We start from the raw sequence: 21,763 nt of genomic DNA on the forward strand, positions 1-21,763 counted from the left end.
CGACTTGCGAAAATATATCGTCCCGTGCGGCTAATGCTTGAACAATTGCACGGGGAGGCTCAAGTCGCTGCTGCTTTGCGAGAGGCACTCGGCGGAGAAAAGGGGGAGGAGAGTGGCTCAGGAGACTCCGAGTGGACTGAAATTATTGAACCGAATCCATACGAGGAAATGGACAATAAGGAAAAAGGGATTTCATCTCGACAGGCGTGTCCAGTAACTCTAGCTGAACGTGAAGTATGGGGGGGAGTGGATGAGTATCTTCCACCGTGGGAGGGGGAGGAACGACCACCCCCGGAACGACCACTCCCCACAGCGCCCGAAATGGACGTGGATCCGATTAAAGTACTGATCCCGAATGGGTCGGATGACGATGACAGTACCATCCAAGGAATGCGACGAGAACTTCGGGAGCAAACAGAGAGAATGACGGAGTTATTGGAACAGATGCGGCGCTTAGATTGTGGGTCCAGGGCAAGGGATGTGAAGGCAGCATATAAGGCTGCCCATAAGGCTATCGTAGAGGGGTTGGAGAATGTGGATAAACAACTGGGGCAATGGGAGGCGCGAAAAGGTACTTCTAGCTCTAAGGTGAATGAAGAGGTTATGAAACGACAAAAGGAGTGGGTACTGCAGAAGGTTAAAGAAGGGAGTATGACAATTGACGAAGCAAAAAATTATCTACAGGCAAAATTTGGTATGGAGGGTTACATTTTGGGGGGAGAGATTGAGGAGTTATGGAAGGCTCAAAAGAAAGGGGAAGCAGCTGGAGGGAGCGATCCAGATGAAGAAGGGTTGTTGTCGTGGTTCCGAGCCACTGTAAGTGGAAGTGATAGTGCGGGAAAAAGTAAGGATGTGGCGCCACCTATTGATCCAACTTTTAACGCGGGAGCGCGGTATAAGGGGTTGATAGAGAATGCTCGGTTACAGGGGGACTTTATATTAACTCCAATAGCAGCCCCCGTAGTAGTGGGAGCCCAGGGCCCCAAGTGGGAGCCTTTAGATTGGAAATTGGTGCGAGATTTACAAAAAACAGTGATGCAATATGGACATGATAATAAGCTTGTTCGAAACCAAGTCTCTGCTTTGTTTAAATATTCGAGTATGGTTCCTGCAGACAGCAGGGCTATAATGGAACTTCTGCTTTCCTCTACTACCTATATGCTCTGGCTAGCAAAGTGGCAAGAAAGGTTAGAAGAAAAGCAATTGGAAAATCTAAATTGTAGTATGGATGATCCGTTAAGGGTCGCCACTCTCGACCAACTGATGGGAAATGGGCGTTATCGGGCAGTTGAGGCCCAAGCAGCGCTTCACCCTAGAGTATTACAACAATCAAAAAATGCAGCTTTAGCAACCTTTCTTGCCCTGCCACAGATAGGAACACCTCAATTGCCATATACTAAAATAATGCAAAAGCCAGACGAGCCTTTTTTCGGTTTTGTCGACCGGCTGAAGGATGCCCTGGATATGGCACCTAATGTGCCTCCAGAGATGAAAGCAATATTGGCTAAGGAATTGGCAATACAAAACGCAAATCAATCCTGTAAACAACTGTTGGCTACTCTGCCTCCAGGAGCCTCAATTATTCAAATGATAGAAGTATGTTCCCGAGCACCACTGGTCGAAGAAGAGCAGAAGGCTAAAATACATGCCGTGGCTTTGGCTACAGCACTCAAGGAGGGGAGAATATCTGGAAAGGGGGATAAAGGATTTCATGGAGTGTGTTTTCAATGTGGCCTACCAGGACATGTGAAAAGAAGGTGTCCTAACAAATTTAGAGTTGAAGGTGTGGGCCCGAAAGGATTTAATGGGAACTGTGCTAAATGTCAAAAGTTTGGGCATAAGGCAGCAGAATGTCGGTCACGATGTTATAAGAACGGTACACAGTTGCAGGGAAACGGGAGCTGCCGCGTTATGAGGGACGCGGCGAACAAATATCCCCAAACGATGGCTGCCTCTGTGAGCTCTCCTCCGCAACTTGCGGGAGTGCAGGAGTCGATTTGGCCGTGGCAAAATCCACAGTAATTAGAGATTCTGATGTGCACATATTGGAATCTACGTGCACTGGTCCCCTGGGGAAGGGCCTATCCGCTTTGGTGATTGGCCGTTCCTCAGCTTCAAAAATGGGTATTTTTGTTCTACCAGGGTGTATTGATGCTGATTACTCTGGAAATATTGGCATAATGATTAAAATTTTCAATCCTCCTGTTACTATTCCAGCACTGAGCAGGATAGCCCAATTGATACCTTTTCGAGCTCTAGTTCCTAATCCTGGACAGGCCCAGCGTGGAAACAAAGGCTTTGGATCTTCTGGACCCCCCCAGGTTGCCTTTTGTGAAAAAATAACTACTCAGCGTCCGACAAGACTCGTGAGTATGGTGGGACCGGATGGTATTCGTCTTACTGATGTTGCCATGATGATTGATACAGGTTCAGATATCACTATCGTTCCCAAGTTTGCATGGCCACCTCAGTGGGATCTGCAAGAAATTGATGCTCCTGTGACAGGTATCGGAGGGCAATCTCCTACGCAGGTTAGTCGATGCTTTGTAACCATCATGGATAAAGAGGGAAACAGAGCCATGATAAAACCTTATGTGATGTGTACATCACTGTGGCTGTTGGGAAGGGATGTTCTGGCCCAGTGGGGAATCATCTTGCAGACACCTTTTCCCTAGCGGCCATTGGGGGCAGCTTCCGCCCCACCTTAAAGTTAACATGGACCACGAAGGACCCTGTGTGGGTGGACCAATGGCCGCTGCCAGAGGAGAAGCTGCATTACCTAAAGGAACTAGTTAAAGAACAATTAGACCAAGGTCATATTAAGCCGTCAACAAGTCCTTGGAACACCCCTATTTTCACCATTAAGAAAAAATCAGGAAAGTGGAGATTGTTACATGATCTCCGAGCTGTTAACGCATGCATGGCAAACATGGGAGCATTACAGCCAGGGTTGCCTTCACCTGTTATGCTCCCACAAGCATGGCATTTGTTAGTAATTGATCTGAAAGATTGTTTCTTTACAATACCCCTCGACCCGGAAGACAGTGACAAATTTGCCTTTACGGTTCCTACGATTAATAGGGAAGGCCCATCGGAACGATATCAGTGGGTAGTTCTTCCACAGGGAATGAAAAATTCGCCAACCATCTGTCAATGGTTTGTGAATTTGGCCCTGAAACCGTGGAGGAAAAATCACCCAGATTTAATTACGTATCATTATATGGATGACATCCTAGTAGCAAGCCCTGAAGTTTTACCAGCTACGCACGAAGAGGAATTAATTACTTGTTTAAAGGAATTTGGTTTGGTCGTTGCCCCTGAGAAAGTGCAAAGGCAAGCTCCTTGGAATTATTTGGGTATGGTTATCACAGAGGCTAGAATTAGACCCCAAAAGCTTAAATTGCAGACAAATATTAACACTGTTAACTGTGTGCAAAAATTAGTGGGAGACATCCAATGGATCAGAAATTTTTGTGGTATTACCAATGAGGAAATGGAGCCGTTGTTTCAACTGCTCAGAGGAGCTAAAGAGCCTGCGGAAAAGCGGAGCTTAACTCCACAGGCTGCCACAGCCTTAGAACGAATTGAGGGGAAGATAGCCGGAACAGCTGCCTATAGATTACAGGAAGGGTTACCAATATCTTTGGTGGTTTATAATCGGAAAAGGGAGGTAGCAGTAATCATTGCCCAGATAAATGAGAAGGGGATCTTGTTTATACTCGAATGGGTTTTTCTTCCAAGTCACCTACGACGCACCTTAACTCAGAGGCATGAGGCAATTGGAATGGGAGTTTTGAAAGCCCGGCAGCGTTTACGAACAATTGCCGGTAGGGAGCCTGACAGTATTATTCTGCCTCTAAAGGCTCTGGAGATAGTCGAAGAATGGTGCTTGAACAGCGTAGAATTTGCCTTAGCCATTCAGGGAATTAAAGTGGACAATCACTATCCTAAGCATCCTCTCTTCCACACCTCTTTGGAGCTGGAAGAGCGAGAAATCCGGAGCTCAAGACCATTGTCAAACGCGATTACTGTATTCACGGATGCTAGTAGCAAAACTGGAAAGTATGGGTATGCTTTCCGGGAGTCAGATCTCTGGAAAACACAAATTCGGAAAGAGACTGCATCCGTACAGGTCCTAGAACTAAAAGCTGTAGTTTGGGCATTTTTAACCTTTCACGATCGGCCCATGAATATAGTCATCGATTCCTTGTACGTGGTAGGCATTGTTCAACGAATTAATAGGGCAATTATAGGGCACGTAAACAACCATAGTCTTCAAGCCTTGTTTGTTCAGCTTTGGAACATCATACAACAGAGGAGGTATGCTTTTTGGGTATCACATATCCGTAGCCACACTGCACTCCCTGGTCCTTTAACAGAAGGCAATGCGGTCATAGATAGTGCTGTGTCAGCAGCAGGTATTCCTTGCTCGGTGGAACAGCAGGCATCATCTTCTCATTCATTTTTTCATCAGTCTGCTCGAGCATTACAACGCGCATTTAAAATTTCCCGAGCAACAGCTCGTGCTATTATTGCTGCTTGTCCTGATTGTGCACGCTTGACCCCTTTACAGGAAATGGGTACTAACCCGAGGGGATTACAACCAAGGCAGATATGGCAGTCAGATGTAACAGAATTTGCACCCTTTGGGCGATTAAAGTATTTACATGTTACTGTGGATACCTGTTCGAAAGCTCTATGGGCAACCCCAGCCACTTCTGCAAATGCCAAGTCAGCCTGTAAACATTGGACTCAGGCAATTGCTGTTTTAGGAAAGCCTGACATCATAAAGACAGATAATGCACCTGCGTATAAGAGTAACACCTGTGCAACCTTTTTCCAGCAATGGGGAATAATCCATCAGACGGGTATCCCTTATAATTCTGGTGGTCAGGCCATTATCGAGCGTCACCATAAAAATTTAAAACAATTATTGTTTGCTTTGAAAAAAGAGGGGGAGAAGAGTCCCTACGAGTTAATCAGTAAAGCATGTTATGTTTTAAATTGGCTTAACCCTCGAAATGATGATAGTATACCTATTTTCACCCATTTTTCTAAAAACCCAGCTGATCTTTCAGGAAAGAAGGTGCAGGTAGAAGTTTTCTGGCCGCAGAAACAGATCTGGGAAGGTCCAGTCGAGTTAATTACGTGGGGACGGGGTTATGCTTGTGTACTTGCAGGAGATGGAGCGACCTGGGTACCAGCCAAGTGGGTACGACCGTGGTTGCGGAACAGACAGGAACAATCAATGGACCAGGATGTCAGAATGGACCAGGTTCAGCTGTTTGGTAATCATCTTGATAACAGTGACAGGAATAGTGCAGGGGAAATGGCAGACAGAAATTCAGCAGAGGGAGAACATTTGGGTCACCATAGCTAATCAGACAGGCCAAAGTGCCTTCTGTCTTAGCTTGGAACGTCCAGGAGACCCTTTTCGTACTTGTTTGATAGGTGTCCCTGTTTGGCAACCTCAAGAATTCAATGGGTACGTAGCTAATTTTGCTGTGCTTAATGATACTCTATTAAATACTACTATGTGCTCTTACCGATCAAAGCGAACGGCAGAACAGTTAGACGGGTGCTGGCAATGTGAAATCATTAAAAGTCTGAATGGCACTCTGACTTCCCCGCCGGAGGAATTAGACTTGTTGGGAAGTCTGAATGCCACAAATACCACCCGAAACGGTGGATGGGTTAGTTTTGAACTGCATAGCAAAGGTGCACTTGAAGAAAGTACATCGCAATGGGCAACAGTTAACTCGGGGCTGAAAATTAATGATGTTTATCTTCACACATATACCCAATGTAAATTAACGAGCTTCTCTGCAAAACGGCTACCACCAGGAGTGTTTTTAATATGCGGAGACCGGGCATGGAACGGAGTACCGTCCAGTCCACAAGGAGGTCCGTGTTATCTGGGGAGACTGAGTTTGTTTCACCCTAATATATCTCAAGTGATGACCTTTGTATCCAAAAGGAAGAAACGATCGATACATGAGTTAGATTGTACAAAAGTTGGGGATCCAAGATTTTGGTCAAGGGTCAAAACTATCTTCGTGTCCCTGCTTATCCCAGGGAGCACTGCCGCACGAGCAATGACTTCCTTGAAACAGCTAGCATGCTGGACGATGAATGAATTAAATTTAACATCAGACATTTTAGATCAGCTATCGCAAGATGTAGCTAGTGTAAATCATGTAATATTGCAGAATAGAGCCGCAGTAGATTTTCTGCTTTTAGCACATGGGCATGGGTGTGAGGATTTTGAAGGTATGTGTTGTTTAAACTTATCCGATCATTCAGAGTCTATCCATAAAAAGATTGCACTCTTGAAAGAAGGGCTGCACAAGTTGAAGGAAGAAAGTTGGGGATTAGAAGATTGGCTCAGATCGTTAGGCTTAGGACCATGGATTACAGAAATGTTGTACCACTTGTGCGTGATCGGGATGGTTATACTCGTGCTTGTGATTATGTTACCTTGCTTTTGCCAATACTTGCAACGCTTGATGCATAATACCGCTAATTCTGTTTTTGAAAAAAGAGGGGGAAATGTTGGGGCCTTAGCACTTTTACAGGAATACGAGGAGCTGAAGTGATGAGAACTGAGGAGCTGAAGTGATGAGAACCGAGGAGCTGAGGCGGTGAGAACCGGGAACTGAAGCGATGGGAACCAAGGCCACCCGGAGAAGATAACGCTCGTTAGCAACTTTTTAATGAACTAGGCCGGCCATAGCCAGATAAGCATCCGGGAGGACCAGCAATAGAGCATCGGAAAGGAATGTCAGCCAGCTGCAAGCTAGTTATGCATGGACACTATAGCTTAACCAATGAGAACGCTGTTGCTTAGCGCGTGTGTACGCTTACAGGTGATAGAATTGTATAAAGCTACACCGTAGAGAATAGTAAACGAATTGAACCTGCTTCACATTGAAGTGTCGTTCATTCCGTCTCGCGGGGTGGGCCTCGGCACCCTGGAGTCCAGCACTGTTACACACTGCATTATCAAGGGGGTTCACCTTTGTCCATGAGCAGGGGGAGGTGCTGGGAGGTTCAAGGTCAGTTCTGATCCTGTCCACATGACCCCCATAAAGCAGCCCCTTCCTTCACTGTAGCGTTTCCTTCTACAGGGAGACGACCAGAAACCCCTCTAGCCCTGGTGGCAGAGTGCCCCAACTCTACGAGCTGCACAGGTAACTGCTTCTCCCTGTGCCCTTCTCACCTGGCCAGGCCCTCCCAACCACCCCAATGACATGGAGGGTTCTGTGTTTTCCAGAGATGGAGAAGATTCGTGTCGTGGGAGGAGAGGACAGCTGCTCGGGCAGAGTGGAGATTTGGCACCGCGGCGCCTGGGGGACAGTGTGTGACAACTCCTGGGACATGAAGGACGCTAAGGTGGCCTGCAGGCAGCTGGGCTGCGGCCCTGCCATGTCTGCCCTGGGGGAGGCTGCTTTTGGGGAGGGGACGGGTCCCATCTGGCTGCAGCAAGTGAAGTGCAGAGGGACGGAGCGGTCTCTCTGGGACTGCACGGTGCAGTGTGGCAACAGCGGTGCCTGCCAGCACAAGGAAGATGCTGCTGTGAATTGCTCTGGTGAGTGGCAGTGCTTGGTCCCCTTGTTTGGGGACATGTTATCCCAGCTGGGCCCTCACAGGGCCCCAGACTCCTCAGAGCAGGGATGTCCCTGCAGAGGTTGGGTGCCTGGTGCCAGGTGGGGAGCAGATGTTATGGGGCAGGGTGTCCTCATGCCTTTGCCTGTGGGGTTCTGCAGCCCTCTGAATGCCTGTCCTGGGCTGTCCATGCTGTCCTCCCCATGGCCCAGAGCAGAGAGCCCAGGGCCTGTCACGGGCACCCAGGGAAGGACTGTTCTGATGGCACTTGGAGGGGACATGCACAGGCACAGCCACATCTCTCTTCCTGCTCTGCAGCTGCACCCAGGATGACAACAGCAGCCCCACGAGCAGGTAACCTGCCCTCCTCCCTGGGTTGGGTCTCCAAGGGAGCAGAGAGAAGCATCCAATGTGCAGCACTACCCTCCCCCTGACCTGTGGGGACACCTGTGCTCTCCCTATAGCCCTGAGCAGGTCCAGTGGGGACTGTGCATGGGTGTCCCCAGGACCGGGCAGGAAGGGGGCTCAGGGCAGTCAGGGCAGTTCCACCACGTCCAGCTTCTCCCTCGTCCCCTCCTCATGAAGCACCAGGCTCCCACCACGGCTGCCCGCACAGACCTGAGCAGACGACTCCTGCATCCTCTTTGTGCCTGCAGTTGTGCTGCCCCCAGGGCCTGGCCGGGCATTCCCAGAGAGCAGCTTCATCCCCGGAGCAGTTCACATCATCCAGCCAGATGTGCCCAGAACTTTCCCCGTAATGAGCAGAGCCGGTGAAATTCACAGCCACGCCGCAGCCCAGCTAGTGGCAAACAACGGTGGCATCCAGCAGGTCCCAGGAGTCGTCACAGACGGTCCTCCAGGTGCCGTTGTAGTAGATCTCCACTCTCCCAGCGCAGCGCCCTGCCCTGTGCACCAGCCGGACCAGCCGGCTCCCTGCACCCAGGAGAAACCCAGCTGTCAGAGGCTCGCAGCCCTGGGAGCACAGCACATTGGGGACCGTCAGAGCAACTCACCCGAGCAAACCACCCCCACGTCCTCGGCAATTCCTGCAGGCGCTGCTGCAGGCAGGGAGGTGTTGCAGAGGGTCAGGTGAGTCTCCTTCCCTGCACACTGGACCCTTCTCAGCCCCACGGGGCCCATCCCTCACTCAGACTTCGGCGGGTTGTAGGCTTGCTCTGCCTCTCCGTACTGGAGCTGCTGGCACACCACGCTGGCATCGTTCAGGTCCCACTGGTCATCCAGGACTCGGACCCATGTCCCATTCAGGGGCATCTCCACTCACCCGTCACAGCGGCTCCCTCCACCGACCAGACGCAGGGATCCAGAGAGTCCTGCTCGGAGAGAGGGGAAATGACCTGCATGCTGCCTTGTTTCCCATTCTCATGCCCTTGGACATCCTGGAGCTCACCTATCCATATCCAGCTCACAGTGAGGAGCTCAAGGATGGGAGTGCTCCAAGGGATTTTGTTTTCCAGGCCCTAAACCTTGCTGAGCTCTAATATCGTCTCAGTGATGGAAATGGGAAAGCATTGGAGGTCAAGCCAAATGCCTGAGCCACCAGATATGCCCTTATTGATGAATCTGGAGCAGCTTCAGCAGCAGGCCATGGTGGCCTGTACGAGGCCTGTGTGACAGGGTGAGCAGTAGCCTTGCTCCATCCTCAAGCCGGGACTGGCTCCTGCTGGGACAGCTCTGCCCTTCTACATCCCTAGGGATCTGGGATGAGGAGCTTGTGTCCTTAGCAAGAAGCGGAGGGATGCGGGCCTTCTTTACAAAACAGGGTAAGTTTGAGGTTCATATTGACAAGGAGCAAGGGCAAATCCCAGCCCCAAGGTGCTGCTCAGCCTCAGGAATTGCTCCTGCTGGGCGCACTCATGGTCCAGTCCCCGCAGGCTGTTCGATCAGGTTATGGTCTGGGATGGGGGTATGGGCTGCAGGAGGGAGCAGAGGATCTTTCACAGCTTCAGGGAGAGGAGCTGTGTCCCACAGTTCCCTCCTGGGCCTGTGCCCCAGGAGAGAGCAGAGGAGCCCAGACCTGGTGGTGGCCCCAACGCCTGAACCAGATGCCCTGGAGCAGCAGAGATGCCGGCTCCCTGCTCAGCTCTCATCTCCCCCAAGAAAACGCGCTCTGCAGGAGCAGGCAAAGCTCTCTGAATCCCACCATAGGAACCCATAGTTTCTCCAGCAGGAAATTCAGTTTGTCACTGCCAGGAGCTCCCCTGCTTTGTGTTTCCAAGTCACACAAAAGGGGCAAAATTAGTTAATCCATTTTCCCAGAACTCACCTGAGCAAAAAACACCAGCATTGTTGTCAGACAAGCATGGGGACACCCCAAGAGCAATCACAGGGCACTGTCCCAAATGGGATTCGGTCCCATTACAGTGGAAAGTGTCTCTCCAGACAGGGCCTGTTCCTCTCCCGAAGTGTCCTCCTGCAGGAATGGACTCAGCAAATCCACAGTTGAGTTGATGACAGAGAACATGAGCGTCGGAGATGTCCCAGCCAGAGTCACAGAGGGTTCCCCAGGTCCCCTCCACCTCAATCTCCACTCGCCCTGAACACACCGTGCTGCCATTCACCAGCCTGAAACCTGTGTACTCTGGGGAAAGAGGAAGGGAAGTGAGGTGCAGTTGTTCTCTGTAATCTTAAAATGATGTGGAAGGAGCAGAAAGGGCTTCTATCCCCTTGGCATCTCCTCCAGCACCTGAGGGTGCAAGAGCACAAAGCCATCCTCACAGCCTGCTCCCTGTTTCTTAGCACATAGCTTATGGTTGGCATTTCACACTGCCTGCCTGAATGCTCATGTGTGCAGGTGACACCAGCGTCGTTGGCATGGCTGCAGGTCTGGTTGCTGAGGGATCTCCTGGGGCAGGAGGAGAGGAAGGGCTCATTCCCCACACACTGCAGCTCTCCATCCCAAATGGGACCGACCCCCTCTCCAAAGTGAGCTCCCCCATGGACAGACAGGGCAGCGCCACACTGCAACTCCCTGCAGATCACACCAGCAGCTTTCACATCAAAGTGTGAGTCACAGACTGTTTTCCACTGGTCTGCATCTGTGATCTTCACACGTCCTGAACAGGGGCTGTTTCCTCCAACAAGCCGAACAAATCCTGGGAAAAAAAAAATAATAATTAAATACCCCACAATGACAGGGAGTTGCCACAAGCTTCTGGCAGTTACATACCATAGCAGCCACATCCAAAGGATTCCATTAACGTCAAACAGCAGCTCTCAGTAGGTTCTGATGACACAAACCCTTCAAGATCCTCTGCACCTCCTCTCACACCCACACAGTGCTCTGGAGCTTGTCTCAATCACCTACCCATAGCCACAGGCACTTCTCAGGGAAATGCTGCTGCCCCACAGCCCAGCACAGATCCCCAGCACCGCAGCCCTAACGGTTGCTGCAGCCTGTTCAGCCCTGCAGAGCTCACAGACAGCCTGGGGAATTGTCTTGGAACAGCCCAAAATGCTCCCTGTTCCCAGGGTGTCCTGCGCTGTCGGAGGGGTCAGTGACAGGGACCCAGCAGGATCAGCCTGAGCCTGTGGTGACATGGGAGGGAGCAGAGAGCGGCCCCACAGACACCAACCCAGAGCTTGTGGGGGGCTGGTCCTTACGGGGTGGCCCTGGACAAGGGGTGCCCTGTTCATCCCCCTGCTTCTCTGCCCCAGGCCCTGCTCTTGTCCCCTCTGAAAAGCCCCTTTGGGTCAGCCAAGGCACTCCTGTCTGTGAGGAAAATGACTGCAGGAGCCTCAGGCATCTTGTACCATTTCCCCAGCCATGGGGTGCCGAGCAAGTCATCCTGAGATCTGGGGCACAGGGACACCCAACACTGCCAGGAATATCCTGGCAGAACCTGAGGAGATTGATGGAGACCTAGAACCTGTAGGACAGGGTGAGGGATTCATTTCTCAGCCTCAGGCACCACCCGAGGGTGGGCTGAGCCCCCAGGATCCTGATGGGGTCTGTGCACCCCGTGGTGTGCTCACCTGGGACTTTCCCCAGGAACAGCAGCAGCTGCAGCAGTGCAGTGAAAGTGGCAATGTCAGGGCCTGAGCTGGTACCCACGCACTGCTCCTTCAAGGCACAGCCTGGTTAGTCCCCTGATCCCAGGCCCCACTCCAGAGGTGAGGAACTGGATGAATCCTTACCTGAACAAACAACTCCGGCATCCCAAGCATGATCGCAGTAGCGGTTACCCCAACCACCATGTGTGCACTCAGATAAGGCAGTCTCGGTGCCTTGACAGCTTACAGAGTACAGCCAAATCTGGCCAGATCCTGGCCCAAAATATCCGTACGGGAAGGCATGGAGAGCAAATCCACAGCCAAGCTGCTTACAAACTACAGCAGCATCTTTCATGTCCCAGGAATGAACACCACACACGGTCCCCCATTGTCCTTGGTGTTTCACCTCCACTCTCCCAGCACAGCGGCTGTCTCCATCCTCCAGCCTCAGCTCTGCAGCACCTTCAAACACAGACACGGGGCCAATTAGGAGGGCACTGACCCCAGCACAGTGACTGTGTAGGGTCCTAGGGCTGAGTCCCAGCTTCTGGGGTGTGAGACATCTCCCCTCTGCACTCTTGGGATGCCCAGGGACCCTTCCTTTCCCCCGATCCACCATGGGTACCACTCAAATGCACCCACCACCTGCAGGGCTTTACGGGTCCCCAGGGAGCATTGAGATGATCCCCATCTTCCGTTCCAACTCTCATTCCCTCCTCAATTACAGGGGAGGGCTCACTCTTACCCCACACTTACCCAGCACTTACCCCAGCACAGCTGCACCCAGACGAGCAGCCACAGCACCCAAGAGATGTGGAGCCTCCATCCACAGCCTCCTGCCCTGATGGCAGAGCCCTGATGCAACCTCTCCCTGCCACAGATCCTGGGGACTTGTGCAGGACAACAAGGTGGGAGGCCGATATATACCTGCAGGTGCTGGCCCAGCTCCCAGACGAGCCAATCGAAGCAGCAGGCACCATTTTAGACGTTATCAGGGGTTATCTCCCTTCAGTCACAGCCCAGCCCTCCAATGAACTTCTCGAGCACCGTTCATGACCATATATGCAGCACGGCTCCACTGCGGATGTCCTGGTCACTACTCTGGGGCATCATCATGGGGCCCATCCCAGTGGAACAGGGCAGACCACAGAGGGAAATGGGTCTGTCACACTTTGTATTCCACTCAGGTGACTGGGAACTTTGGGCATCTCACATGCTGTGTTTGCCCGAGTGCCCAAGGTGCAAGTGTCCAGCTTTCCCCACGCCATGAGAACTGTGGAGCTGGGATTGTCCCTGGGATGGGCTGTCAGGAAGGGAAAGAAAGAGGAACAGCCCCTGATCCTGCTACAGCCCCGCTGTGCTGGGAGCAGCAGCAGTGAAAGGTTTCTTAGCCATGGCCAGAGACACATCCTGCGAGTGCGGTCTCGTCCACCCCTTTCGGACAGCCTGGTGCTGGTCAGGAGCAGGGAGCTGGGACATTTCACTCCTCTGACAGCAGACAGGGCAGCCCAGGCGTTCAGAGCCCCCCAGCTCTCAGGGTGTTCACCGAGGAGCCCGTTATTCCCTTGCCGGGGCTGATCAGCAGATCAAAGCCTCGCCTTCAGGTGCACAAACCACAGCCCACGTGGCCTCGGCAGCCTGTGCCGCGCTCTCCCTGCAGCAGCGACCGAACCAGGAAGACGGTGGTTTCTCTCTGGCCTTGGTTCCCCGAGCAGTGTCACTGCGTGCAGCCACTGTGGCAGCTCCAGGACCTGCTCCCAGGGATGGGGCTGCAGGGGCTGTTCCTGGTGCCTTTGCGCTCACGGGTACCGGGTGCAGGTCCTAGAAGTGCCGTGCAGTTTCTCATCAGTGATGCTGCATCTCTCCCCACCTGTTGCTGTGGCACAACTTCATACAGTTCCATGCCTCTAGGCTTTAAGGCTCTAACCTTATGGTTAGGTATTTTACTTTTTTTTTTTTTTTTTTTTTTTTTTGTAACAAAATGAGTGCTTTTTTATTGAGATATGTTTGGACATTTTATGAGCTGCTTCAAATATTATTGTGTAATTTTTTCCACATTATTTTGTTATGCTACCCTTCCAGGGGATGCTGTCCTTATCCTCTCCAGTGCACTCTGCATTTAACTCCTTCACCTTCCCTTCCCAGAAGGCCCATGTCGTGGATATTGATTGGGAGGTCATTGCTGCCTGAGTGCCTGATTGGCCAGCAACAGGGGCATGGGTGGGACATGTGCTTTTCATGTCATTCCTCATAGGATAGCTGATAGGCCAGAAGCTGGCACATGGGTGGGACATTTGATTGAATCTTGATCTTGAATCTGTTCTGCTATCAAGAAGAGGCCTCTGTGGACGTTTTTCTCACGCCTTTCCTTGGGAGTGAGATTACTTCGGTCTCGTCCAACAGCCATTGCTCCCAGTCAGAACATACCTGGAACCCCCTGACATGCTACAGACCCAAAGGTGGTATTAAAACAGGTGTACATATGGAGAAGAGAAACCTAATACAGACCACACAGGCAACTCAAGCAAGCTCCCTGCTGCCGGACAGGTGTCATTCCTACAGCACACAAACCCCGAAAATCAGGGATTCCTAACACTGCAGGCCTATATGCAGGCCTGCTGCGACAGGGGTGACTTCACCAAGTTAATTCTTCACCAGATACAAGCTGCTGGTCTATCAGAGACTCAAAACGAGATGTCATCACAGTCACCTTCATAGCCATATCCTTGCTCCTGGCCTGAAAACCTCTGAGAAATAAATTAACCTCACTGTAACTTTTCCCTTGCAGGCCAAGCTCCCCTTCACCCTGGCTGCTGCCAGGAAGCACTGGGCCCAGGGACGCCAGCAAATACTTCTTATTTGGATTTTTCTCTATACACTTTTTTATTAGCATTTATTGTTGTTAACATTGTTGTTCCTTTTATTGCTGTTATTGTTGATTATATTGTTGTAATTTTTCTTGTTATTGTTTATTATACTGTTATTTTTGTTGTTGTTTAAATATATATTCCTGTATCATTGATTAAGTGTTGTGTGTTGTTTCCAGGCGATCTCCAGCACTAAAATCATCCCCACCCAAGATGCACGTTTGTGGCACTCAGATTTCAGACCCTAGGGGCAAGCGAGGGCCAGGAAATGGTCCCTCTAGGACTTCCCCTCACATGTGGCCCTGGCCATGCCACAGTCCCTTTGCCATCTATTTTCTTTTTCTTCTTTTTTTACTTATTCTACTTTTTCTCTTTTCCTTTTCTCGTTTAATTATTTTTCCCCTTCTCTTCCACCTCTTCTTTACCTTTTTCTTTTTCTTCCCTTTTTTCCTTTTTCTTTCTTTTTTCTTTTCCTTTCTCTTTTTTCTTTTTTCCTTTTCTTTCTTTTTTCTTTCTTTTTTTTCTCTCTCTCTCTTTTTCTTTCTTTTTCTCTCTCTCTCATTCTTTCCCCTTTCTTTCTCTCTCTTTCTCTCCCCCTTTCTTTCTCTCTTTCTCTGTCTCTCACTTTCTTTCCTTCTTTTCTTTTTTCTTTCTTTCTGCTTTCGTTTTTTCCATTTTCCTTTCCTTCTTTCTTTCCTTCTTCCTTTGTCCTCTCTTTCTCCTTCTGACTCTTATTCCATATCTGCTTATTCCTGTGGCACACCTTCATACAGTTATTCATAAAGCTTATTCCTTGCTACCTACAGTGTCATTCTGCACAACCATGTCCTGTTCAGCATGACTTCAGAACAAAACCTTCCCTCTCTATGAGGAGGGCAGCCTCACAGCACCAGCTTGCTCTGTTTCATTCCCTCCCAACAATTATACCAGCCTCCTCATACCTTGCTACTAGCAACGTCATTCTGCTCATTAACCTCCCACAAAACACAGGCCTCACAGCTAAAACCACTAACCATTGCATTCTTAGTGAAGACACAAACATCCCCCCTGCTTCCTATCACCCCTTCCCAGCACAGGCACCACGTCTGCTCACACATTTCGCCGAGCAGCATTACGCTACTAAAAAGCTACCCCCAACACCCACACATTGCACACAAAATCTCTGACGACAACATACTTGTCTCCTCAGGCCTAGGCTAATTCACTTGCCCTACTCCACTTCCTTCCTCCAACAATATGTATGGAATGGGGGTGTAAAAAGCACAAACAGATGCTGATGCCACAAAAACCTGTGTTGGAAATTGCATGTACTTTTCAAGGAATGCTCAAGTAGGGAACTGGGAAGTCTTCTGGAGGCACCCACTGACAGTGCACAACTCGACTCACTCGCGGTTCAAGGAGCGGAGAATATTACGCAAATTGCTTGAAGATTCTGGAAGGATCACCTTATGAGGATGACCATATCACAGCCATGTCTTCTTCCTTCTAATGCTGTAAATGACAGGGCCTAGCACTGATAAGTTGAGCAGGAATCGGGAATGACACCTGAACAACTCCTGAGGATGAACTGTGAGAATCCCTCACTTCCCCTTAACCTGGCACCCTGTGCTAAGGAAACTCTTTGCAAGGATGAGAGACCCTCGCAAACTCAGGAAGACATGTGCTAGCATTTACCAGGTACAAGCAGTGCTTCCATCTCGTCTGATGTTAGCAATTCTGTGTACGAGCCATGGGAAGGCCTCAGGACATCCTGAAAATGTGTCAAATTAAATACTTATTCCAAGGACAATTAAAAATCAACCTGCTATTAATCTCTAATTGTAGAACCTTCCTTCACTTGACCTTTACAAGTGTCCCACGGGATGTGCAAAGGGAAGAAGCCCCAGCTCCATCACGGGGCAGCTCTCAACTCTCCAAGTGCCGCACACAACGTGTCCCCGCAGTGCCCAAGCCACAGGCAAAGGGAAGCTGTCGCTTATTTTGTTTTTGTTGTCTTTTTTGTCTTTTTTGTTCTTGTTTAAATATATATTCCTGTATGATTGTTCATATGTTGCATGTTTTTTCCAATCGAGCACAGGCGCAAAAAGTATCCCCACTGCAGGTGTGTCTGTGGAGCCCCAGGATTTCAGGCACCAGGGACAGGGGGCGACAGTAAAAAGGTCCCTCTGGGACTTCCATTCACATGTGGCCCTGGGGATGCCCAAAGGGGAAGGAGCCCCAGCCCCACCGCGGGGCAGCTCTCAACTCTCTGGGTGCCGCACACAACGTGTCCCCGCAGGGCCCAAGCCACAGGCAAAGGGAAGCTGTCACGCCCCAAGGACATGGGGCCTGGAGATGCAGGGCCGAGCTCCCCGAGCCCTTGGGGACACAGGGCCCTGCAGGGCTGGACTCATTCAGGGACGACGTCACGGGGGGCAGTGTCCGCAGAGGCAGTTGGTGCAGAAATGGGCTGCTGCCAGGAAGGGCCCTGTGCCGGGGACCACGATGGAGGCTGCTCTGTCCCTCGGCACCTTGCGGCACAGAGACCAGACACCACGGCAGATCCTTGTGCTCTTGTGACTTTCCTGATCATCACTGCAGGCATCATCTGCTTCTCCAGCATTGCAGAAGACCTTATACCTAGTCAGCAAAGCAGAGGACACAGAGGTTCAACCACAACCTGTTTTCAGGCATGGGCTGGGGACACTCCTCTCCAGAGCTCATCAGGGAAGGAGAGGGCACTTGCAGCACTCCCCCTCTCCTCTGTGTTACTGAGCACAGCGCGTGTCTGCAGGGCATCTGTGGAGTGAGATCCCCTGGACACTGCACACAAACATGTGCTTGATTGTAGAACAGAACAATGTTCCCGGCCTTTGCTAAGTGCCAGAGTGTCCTCTCTCTCCATACCCTCCCATCACTGCACTGCTGCCTTATTGCTGAGCTGATGCTGTTCAGTGTCCTGACTTCCAGGAGACACAGAGTTTGCTCAGGTTAATTACTTGGTAGGATTCCGTTGTTTCCTTTCCCCTCGATGTGGTTAGAGGAGTAGTGAGGACACTTGCAGATCATCTCCCAAGGAGTCAGTGACCAGCAGAGCACGTGGTGGCAAGTGTGGCATGTGAATCCACCCGCTGAAGCAGGTTCCATCCAGGACAAGCGGGCATGTTCTGTTCTGTCAGGAATATCAAGCTGCTTCCTGGGCAGTAGCTACTCAAGGGCTGCACAGCAGACATAAGGAGACAGTTCAGGTAGATTTGAGAGCTCTTCAGGAGAGAGTGTGGGGCATCCTGCCTTGGCCTCCTAAAGGAAAGAGTCAAAACGTTTCAGGTTTTCTTGGTCAGTGCAAGGAAAAAAAAATGTACATCTTGTCATGTTACAGAGAACCTCTAGAAAATAATGTTTGCATTTTCAAGGACTACAAGGAGTTTTCTAAGGGGTAGAGCATACAACATATCCAGATGTGGCCAAGAAAAATAAATAAATAAATAAATAAAAAGAACAAAACAATTGCAAACTCCAGGTCATAAGATAGATTGCAATAATCATCTTACACTGGACAAATACCAATGCAGGAGCTCAGGTGTCAGTTTGGGTCTGAAACACTGAAGTTCCACGTTGCCTGCATGAGGGATATGTTCTAGCTTTACACTTTCCAGGATGGCTCAGACTGGAAAGGACTTTCAGAGACCTTGTTCATCCTCCCGCTCCAGCAGGGACACCCAGACAGGTGGTGTCCAGGAGGTGGGAGAGCAGGTCCCAGTGCAGCTCTGTGCCCCGGCAGGATCTTGCAGAGCCAAGGGCAGCCTGGCATGCGGCCCTGGAGAAGTGCGCAGTGGGGCCCTGCGTGCAGCAGGCAGCAAGGCGGCCAGGGGACGGGGTCCTTCCAGCAGGGCCAGCGATGCTCATGCAGCCCTGAGAGACTCTCTGCAGGGACCAAAAACTTCTCGCAAGCTCTGTCTTTGCAAAGCTGTAAATGCCGGGAGTTCTCTGTTCAGAAAATGGGACAAGGATCCTTCTAGACACGACTGCAAGATGGGAGCTGTGGAGCTGGGGATTCTCCTTGCCTAAAGAGTCTCCCAAAGAGACTAAGTTTTCCTTTGGGTATGATTCCCAATGGATTAGAGTTGAAGTAAGCACTGAGCCAGAAATGACCCTAAAGCTCAGAGCATGCGGAGGGGTGCCCTATGGGCCGACAAAGCTCCAAAGTGTCCTGGTGTATTTCCTCATCCGCTCTACACTGATCTTGCCTTGTACAATGTATCTTACAGTTTCACCGGCCATCTGATGACTTTGAAATTGCGAATCAATCCTGTCAGGTACTAGGGAATGAGTACAACTGTCTGCAGGACCCCCATTTGTGGGAATACTCCAAACACAAAGAAAACCTGTGCAGGCTGAGGAGAGGAGGCTACATGAGCAAGGATGGCCAAGTGGGTTGTCCGTGCAGGTGAGCAGAGGAGTTTCCATGGGAGGAGGAGGCTGGGAGAGCGCTGGCTGCAGCCGTCCCGTGCGCGTGCAGGGCGCAGGGCTGCTGTGCTGCTGTCCCTGCAGGGGCAGGAGGAGCCCAGCGCTCGCTGCGGGCATTGCGAGCTGCTCTTGCGAGGCTGTGCGGTGCTGCCGCAGCAGCGGGTGCATGGCCAGGCGACGGAGCGAGGAGCACGGCTCCGCACTGGCTGCTGGGAGCCAAGGCCCCCGGCGCTGGGCAGGGCTGCGCGCGCAGGGGAGCAGCTCCCGCGGGGCCAGCGCTCCTCCTGGCAAGGCAGCCTGCGCGGGAGCGCCACGAGCGCCGCCTCCTTACTGCCCTCATCTCGCCATGCGGCGTCTGCAAGCTGCGCCACTGCAGCCAGCCCAGGCAGCACCTGGCCACCCTCAGGAGAGAGCGCGACAAGACACGTGGGCCACAACAAGGAGCTAAAGCTCAGGGTTCACAGGGACGCTTGGCGCTGCAGAGGGCTGGGGCTTCCCTTGTTTTCTCCCAGCAAGGCAGGAGCTGGAGGAGCAGGGAAGGCTGCGCTGGTGGGACAACCCTTGTGGCCTGGAAACGAGTGTTTGGGTCCATGCTGAGCTGATGAAGAGTGCGGGATTTGGGAATGGGAGGAAAGTCATCCCCAAACACCGTCTGGGAGTTCTGAGGGAAGCCCTTCTCTCCTGGTGGACCCCTTCTCCATCCTGGGCACTGGCCTCTTGAAAGCATGACAATGCAGGGAGCTCCAGGAACAGAATCTTTTTGTTTCTAGTTGCAAACTGAGCTTTCTGCACATTCAGGCTTGGAGAAGGAGCCAACAAGTCCACCATAACAGGCAGAAGTGTCATGGAAGCAGAGCAGACAACACACAAGGCAGGCAACAGCAGGGCTAAGGGGTGGCTCCAATCACTTTACCTCCTCCATCTCCTCTCTCCAGTTCGTTCACCATTCATTCCTCACATCCTCCTGGTCTCTGTTGCAGAAGTGCTCCAAGGAGGAATGGCACACTAAAACCCACACCCCGTGGAGCTGGACTAGCCCGAGAAAAGTGCAGGAGCTGGTGGAGAGCAGCTCGAGTGAGTGCTGGAGAGGGTGAAAGAGCTGGAGCCGTCGCTCCATGTGTCCCTAGGTGCTGCGCAGAGAGATGTCTGGTAGCGAAGGAACGGCAGAGCATTCGGAGATTCCTCCTCCACATGTGCGGGGAGAAGTGTTGCTGGTGAGAGGCTACAGAGATTGCAGCAGCCCTTCTGGGTGATGTGTTGGAGCAAGGGGAATGCAGCTCGTGAGATACCTCTGAGCCCAGGCTCTTGTGCAGATGGGAAAGGCAGCAGCGCATTGCCGCAATAGCTCCGTGAGGGGGAGAATTGGGAGAAATCAGAGGGTGGCATCAGAACTGCCTAGGTTTGACTAAGCAGCTTCTCTGCCTTCTATTCACAAAACCACCAGAGAGGCTGCTGAGAGCTTTGCAGCCATCTTGCAACAGTTCATAACGTCTCATTTTGAGTGTTGCTTTGGCTGCAAGTTTTCAGAAATGTTGAGGCTTGTCATGGATACTATGAGTAAACTAAAGCTGCAGGGACACTAGGCACCTACCTCAAGCCATGTCACAGAAGGAGGATCATCTGGACCCTCTGAACATCACACTGCAGAAACAAATGCCCTGTTGTTTCACAACACTCCCAAAATGCTGCTGATGTATCCCAAGAAAGGAGCACGCTTGCAGGGGAGCACATTGCAAATGCAATAGTCAGCAGATCCATTCAGAGTTAAAAGTATGTGCTGAGACCTTGGTCAGTGATGCCCAGGACACCCTGAAAAAGGACTGGGAACAACAAGGTCATGCCAAGACAAGAGCCCTACAAAACAGATCAGAAGAAAGCACTGTGGAGAAGGGGCTAGTGCAGCAGCCAGGAGAGCAGCATGATCGGCCTCTGGATGCAAAAGCTTCAGGATGGAACTGTGCAAGGCGAGTGGAGAGACAGCCAAGCCCAGAGCAACAGGAGTGCCGAGTAAGGGCAGTAACTGCCCAGAGAATAAGGATGTTGCTCGCAAGGGCCCTTGTGCCCGAGTTGCGAGGCAGATGAGCCGCAGATTCTCTGCAAGCAGCCTGCGTGGGGCAAGGGCTTCACAGCGCCTTTCCTGCCACCGGGGGCACTGCGCACGCCTGGGCTCTGCAGGCATCATGCGCGCAGGCAAGGGGGCTCCCAGCACTTGCCCTCACAGCCATGGGGCTGAGCTCGCTGCCCAGCCCTCTGCTCGCGCCTCCCTGCAGGCAACACTGCTCTGCTTCACACTTCCCCTCCAGCATTCCCGGGGCAGCAGCCAAATGCCTACTGCCAATTCCCTGTGCCACCAGCCCTTGGCTTTCATGTACTACCCTGAACGTCAGGAATTCGTTCCGTTAGGAAGTGAGCATTGCAGCCCAGTGCTGGGCAGGGCTGCAGCAGCTGCAGGTCCCTGCTGCTGCTGAGGGCACATTTGTGCCTGCTCTGCCCTCTGCAGCCCTAGGAAGCCGTGGCAGGGGCAGCAGTGCAGGAGCCGCACCAAGGCTGCTCTCAGCCACAGCACATGGCACCTGCAAGGTGCGCGGCAGGACAAGAGAAGGAGCCCAGCAGCACCAGGGGCTCCCAGACCACTGCCAACTCACAAGGGCTCTGCTGAGGACACGCACACCTGGCCCCAGGGCAAAACTGTCCTTGGCGCTCATTGTGCTACTGAGGAACACGTCTCGATAATGGAAAAAAATTTTCTTGTGTCCATCGGGCTGTAAGGGCAGGAGGGGAGCAGAGAAGAAAGTTCAAGGCATTCAAGGCTGCTTGCAGGGGTGGGAGCAGAG

The 21,763-nt window shown here is 51.6% G+C and overlaps 1 protein-coding gene and 1 pseudogene across 1 annotated transcript; one reads left to right on the forward strand and one right to left on the reverse strand.

Annotated features, from left to right (window-relative positions):
* The first annotated feature begins 321 nt into the window (after window positions 1-321).
* On the forward strand, window positions 322-7,151 carry LOC148595713 (syncytin-A-like). Its single transcript, XM_088519835.1, has 3 exons — window positions 322-460; window positions 5,755-6,551; window positions 7,128-7,151. The coding sequence occupies exons 1-3, from the start codon at window positions 322-324 to the stop codon at window positions 7,149-7,151; spliced, it is 960 nt and encodes a 319-aa protein (XP_088375961.1).
* Window positions 7,152-7,992: 841 nt separating this feature from the next.
* On the reverse strand, window positions 7,993-10,934 carry LOC148595714 (scavenger receptor cysteine-rich domain-containing protein SCART1-like; annotated as a pseudogene).
* Window positions 10,935-21,763: the final 10,829 nt, after the last annotated feature.

Source organism: Tinamus guttatus, unplaced genomic scaffold (genome assembly GCF_059628265.1).
Source record: "Tinamus guttatus ecotype Peru unplaced genomic scaffold, ASM5962826v1 Tinamus_guttatus_pri_ptg000074l, whole genome shotgun sequence".
NCBI lineage: Eukaryota > Metazoa > Chordata > Aves > Tinamiformes > Tinamidae > Tinamus > Tinamus guttatus.

Bases quoted from the DNA above. Each gene is read 5' to 3' on its own strand.
- LOC148595713 (XM_088519835.1), top strand. From the start codon at position 322: ATGGACGTGGATCCGATTAAAGTACTGATCCCGAATGGGTCGGATGAC. The intron at 461-5,754 runs GTGGGTCCAGGG...AATGGGCAACAG, and splicing joins ACAGATGCGGCGCTTAGATT to TTAACTCGGGGCTGAAAATT. The intron at 6,552-7,127 runs GTTGGGGCCTTA...TTCCTTCTACAG, and splicing joins TTGAAAAAAGAGGGGGAAAT to GGAGACGACCAGAAACCCCT.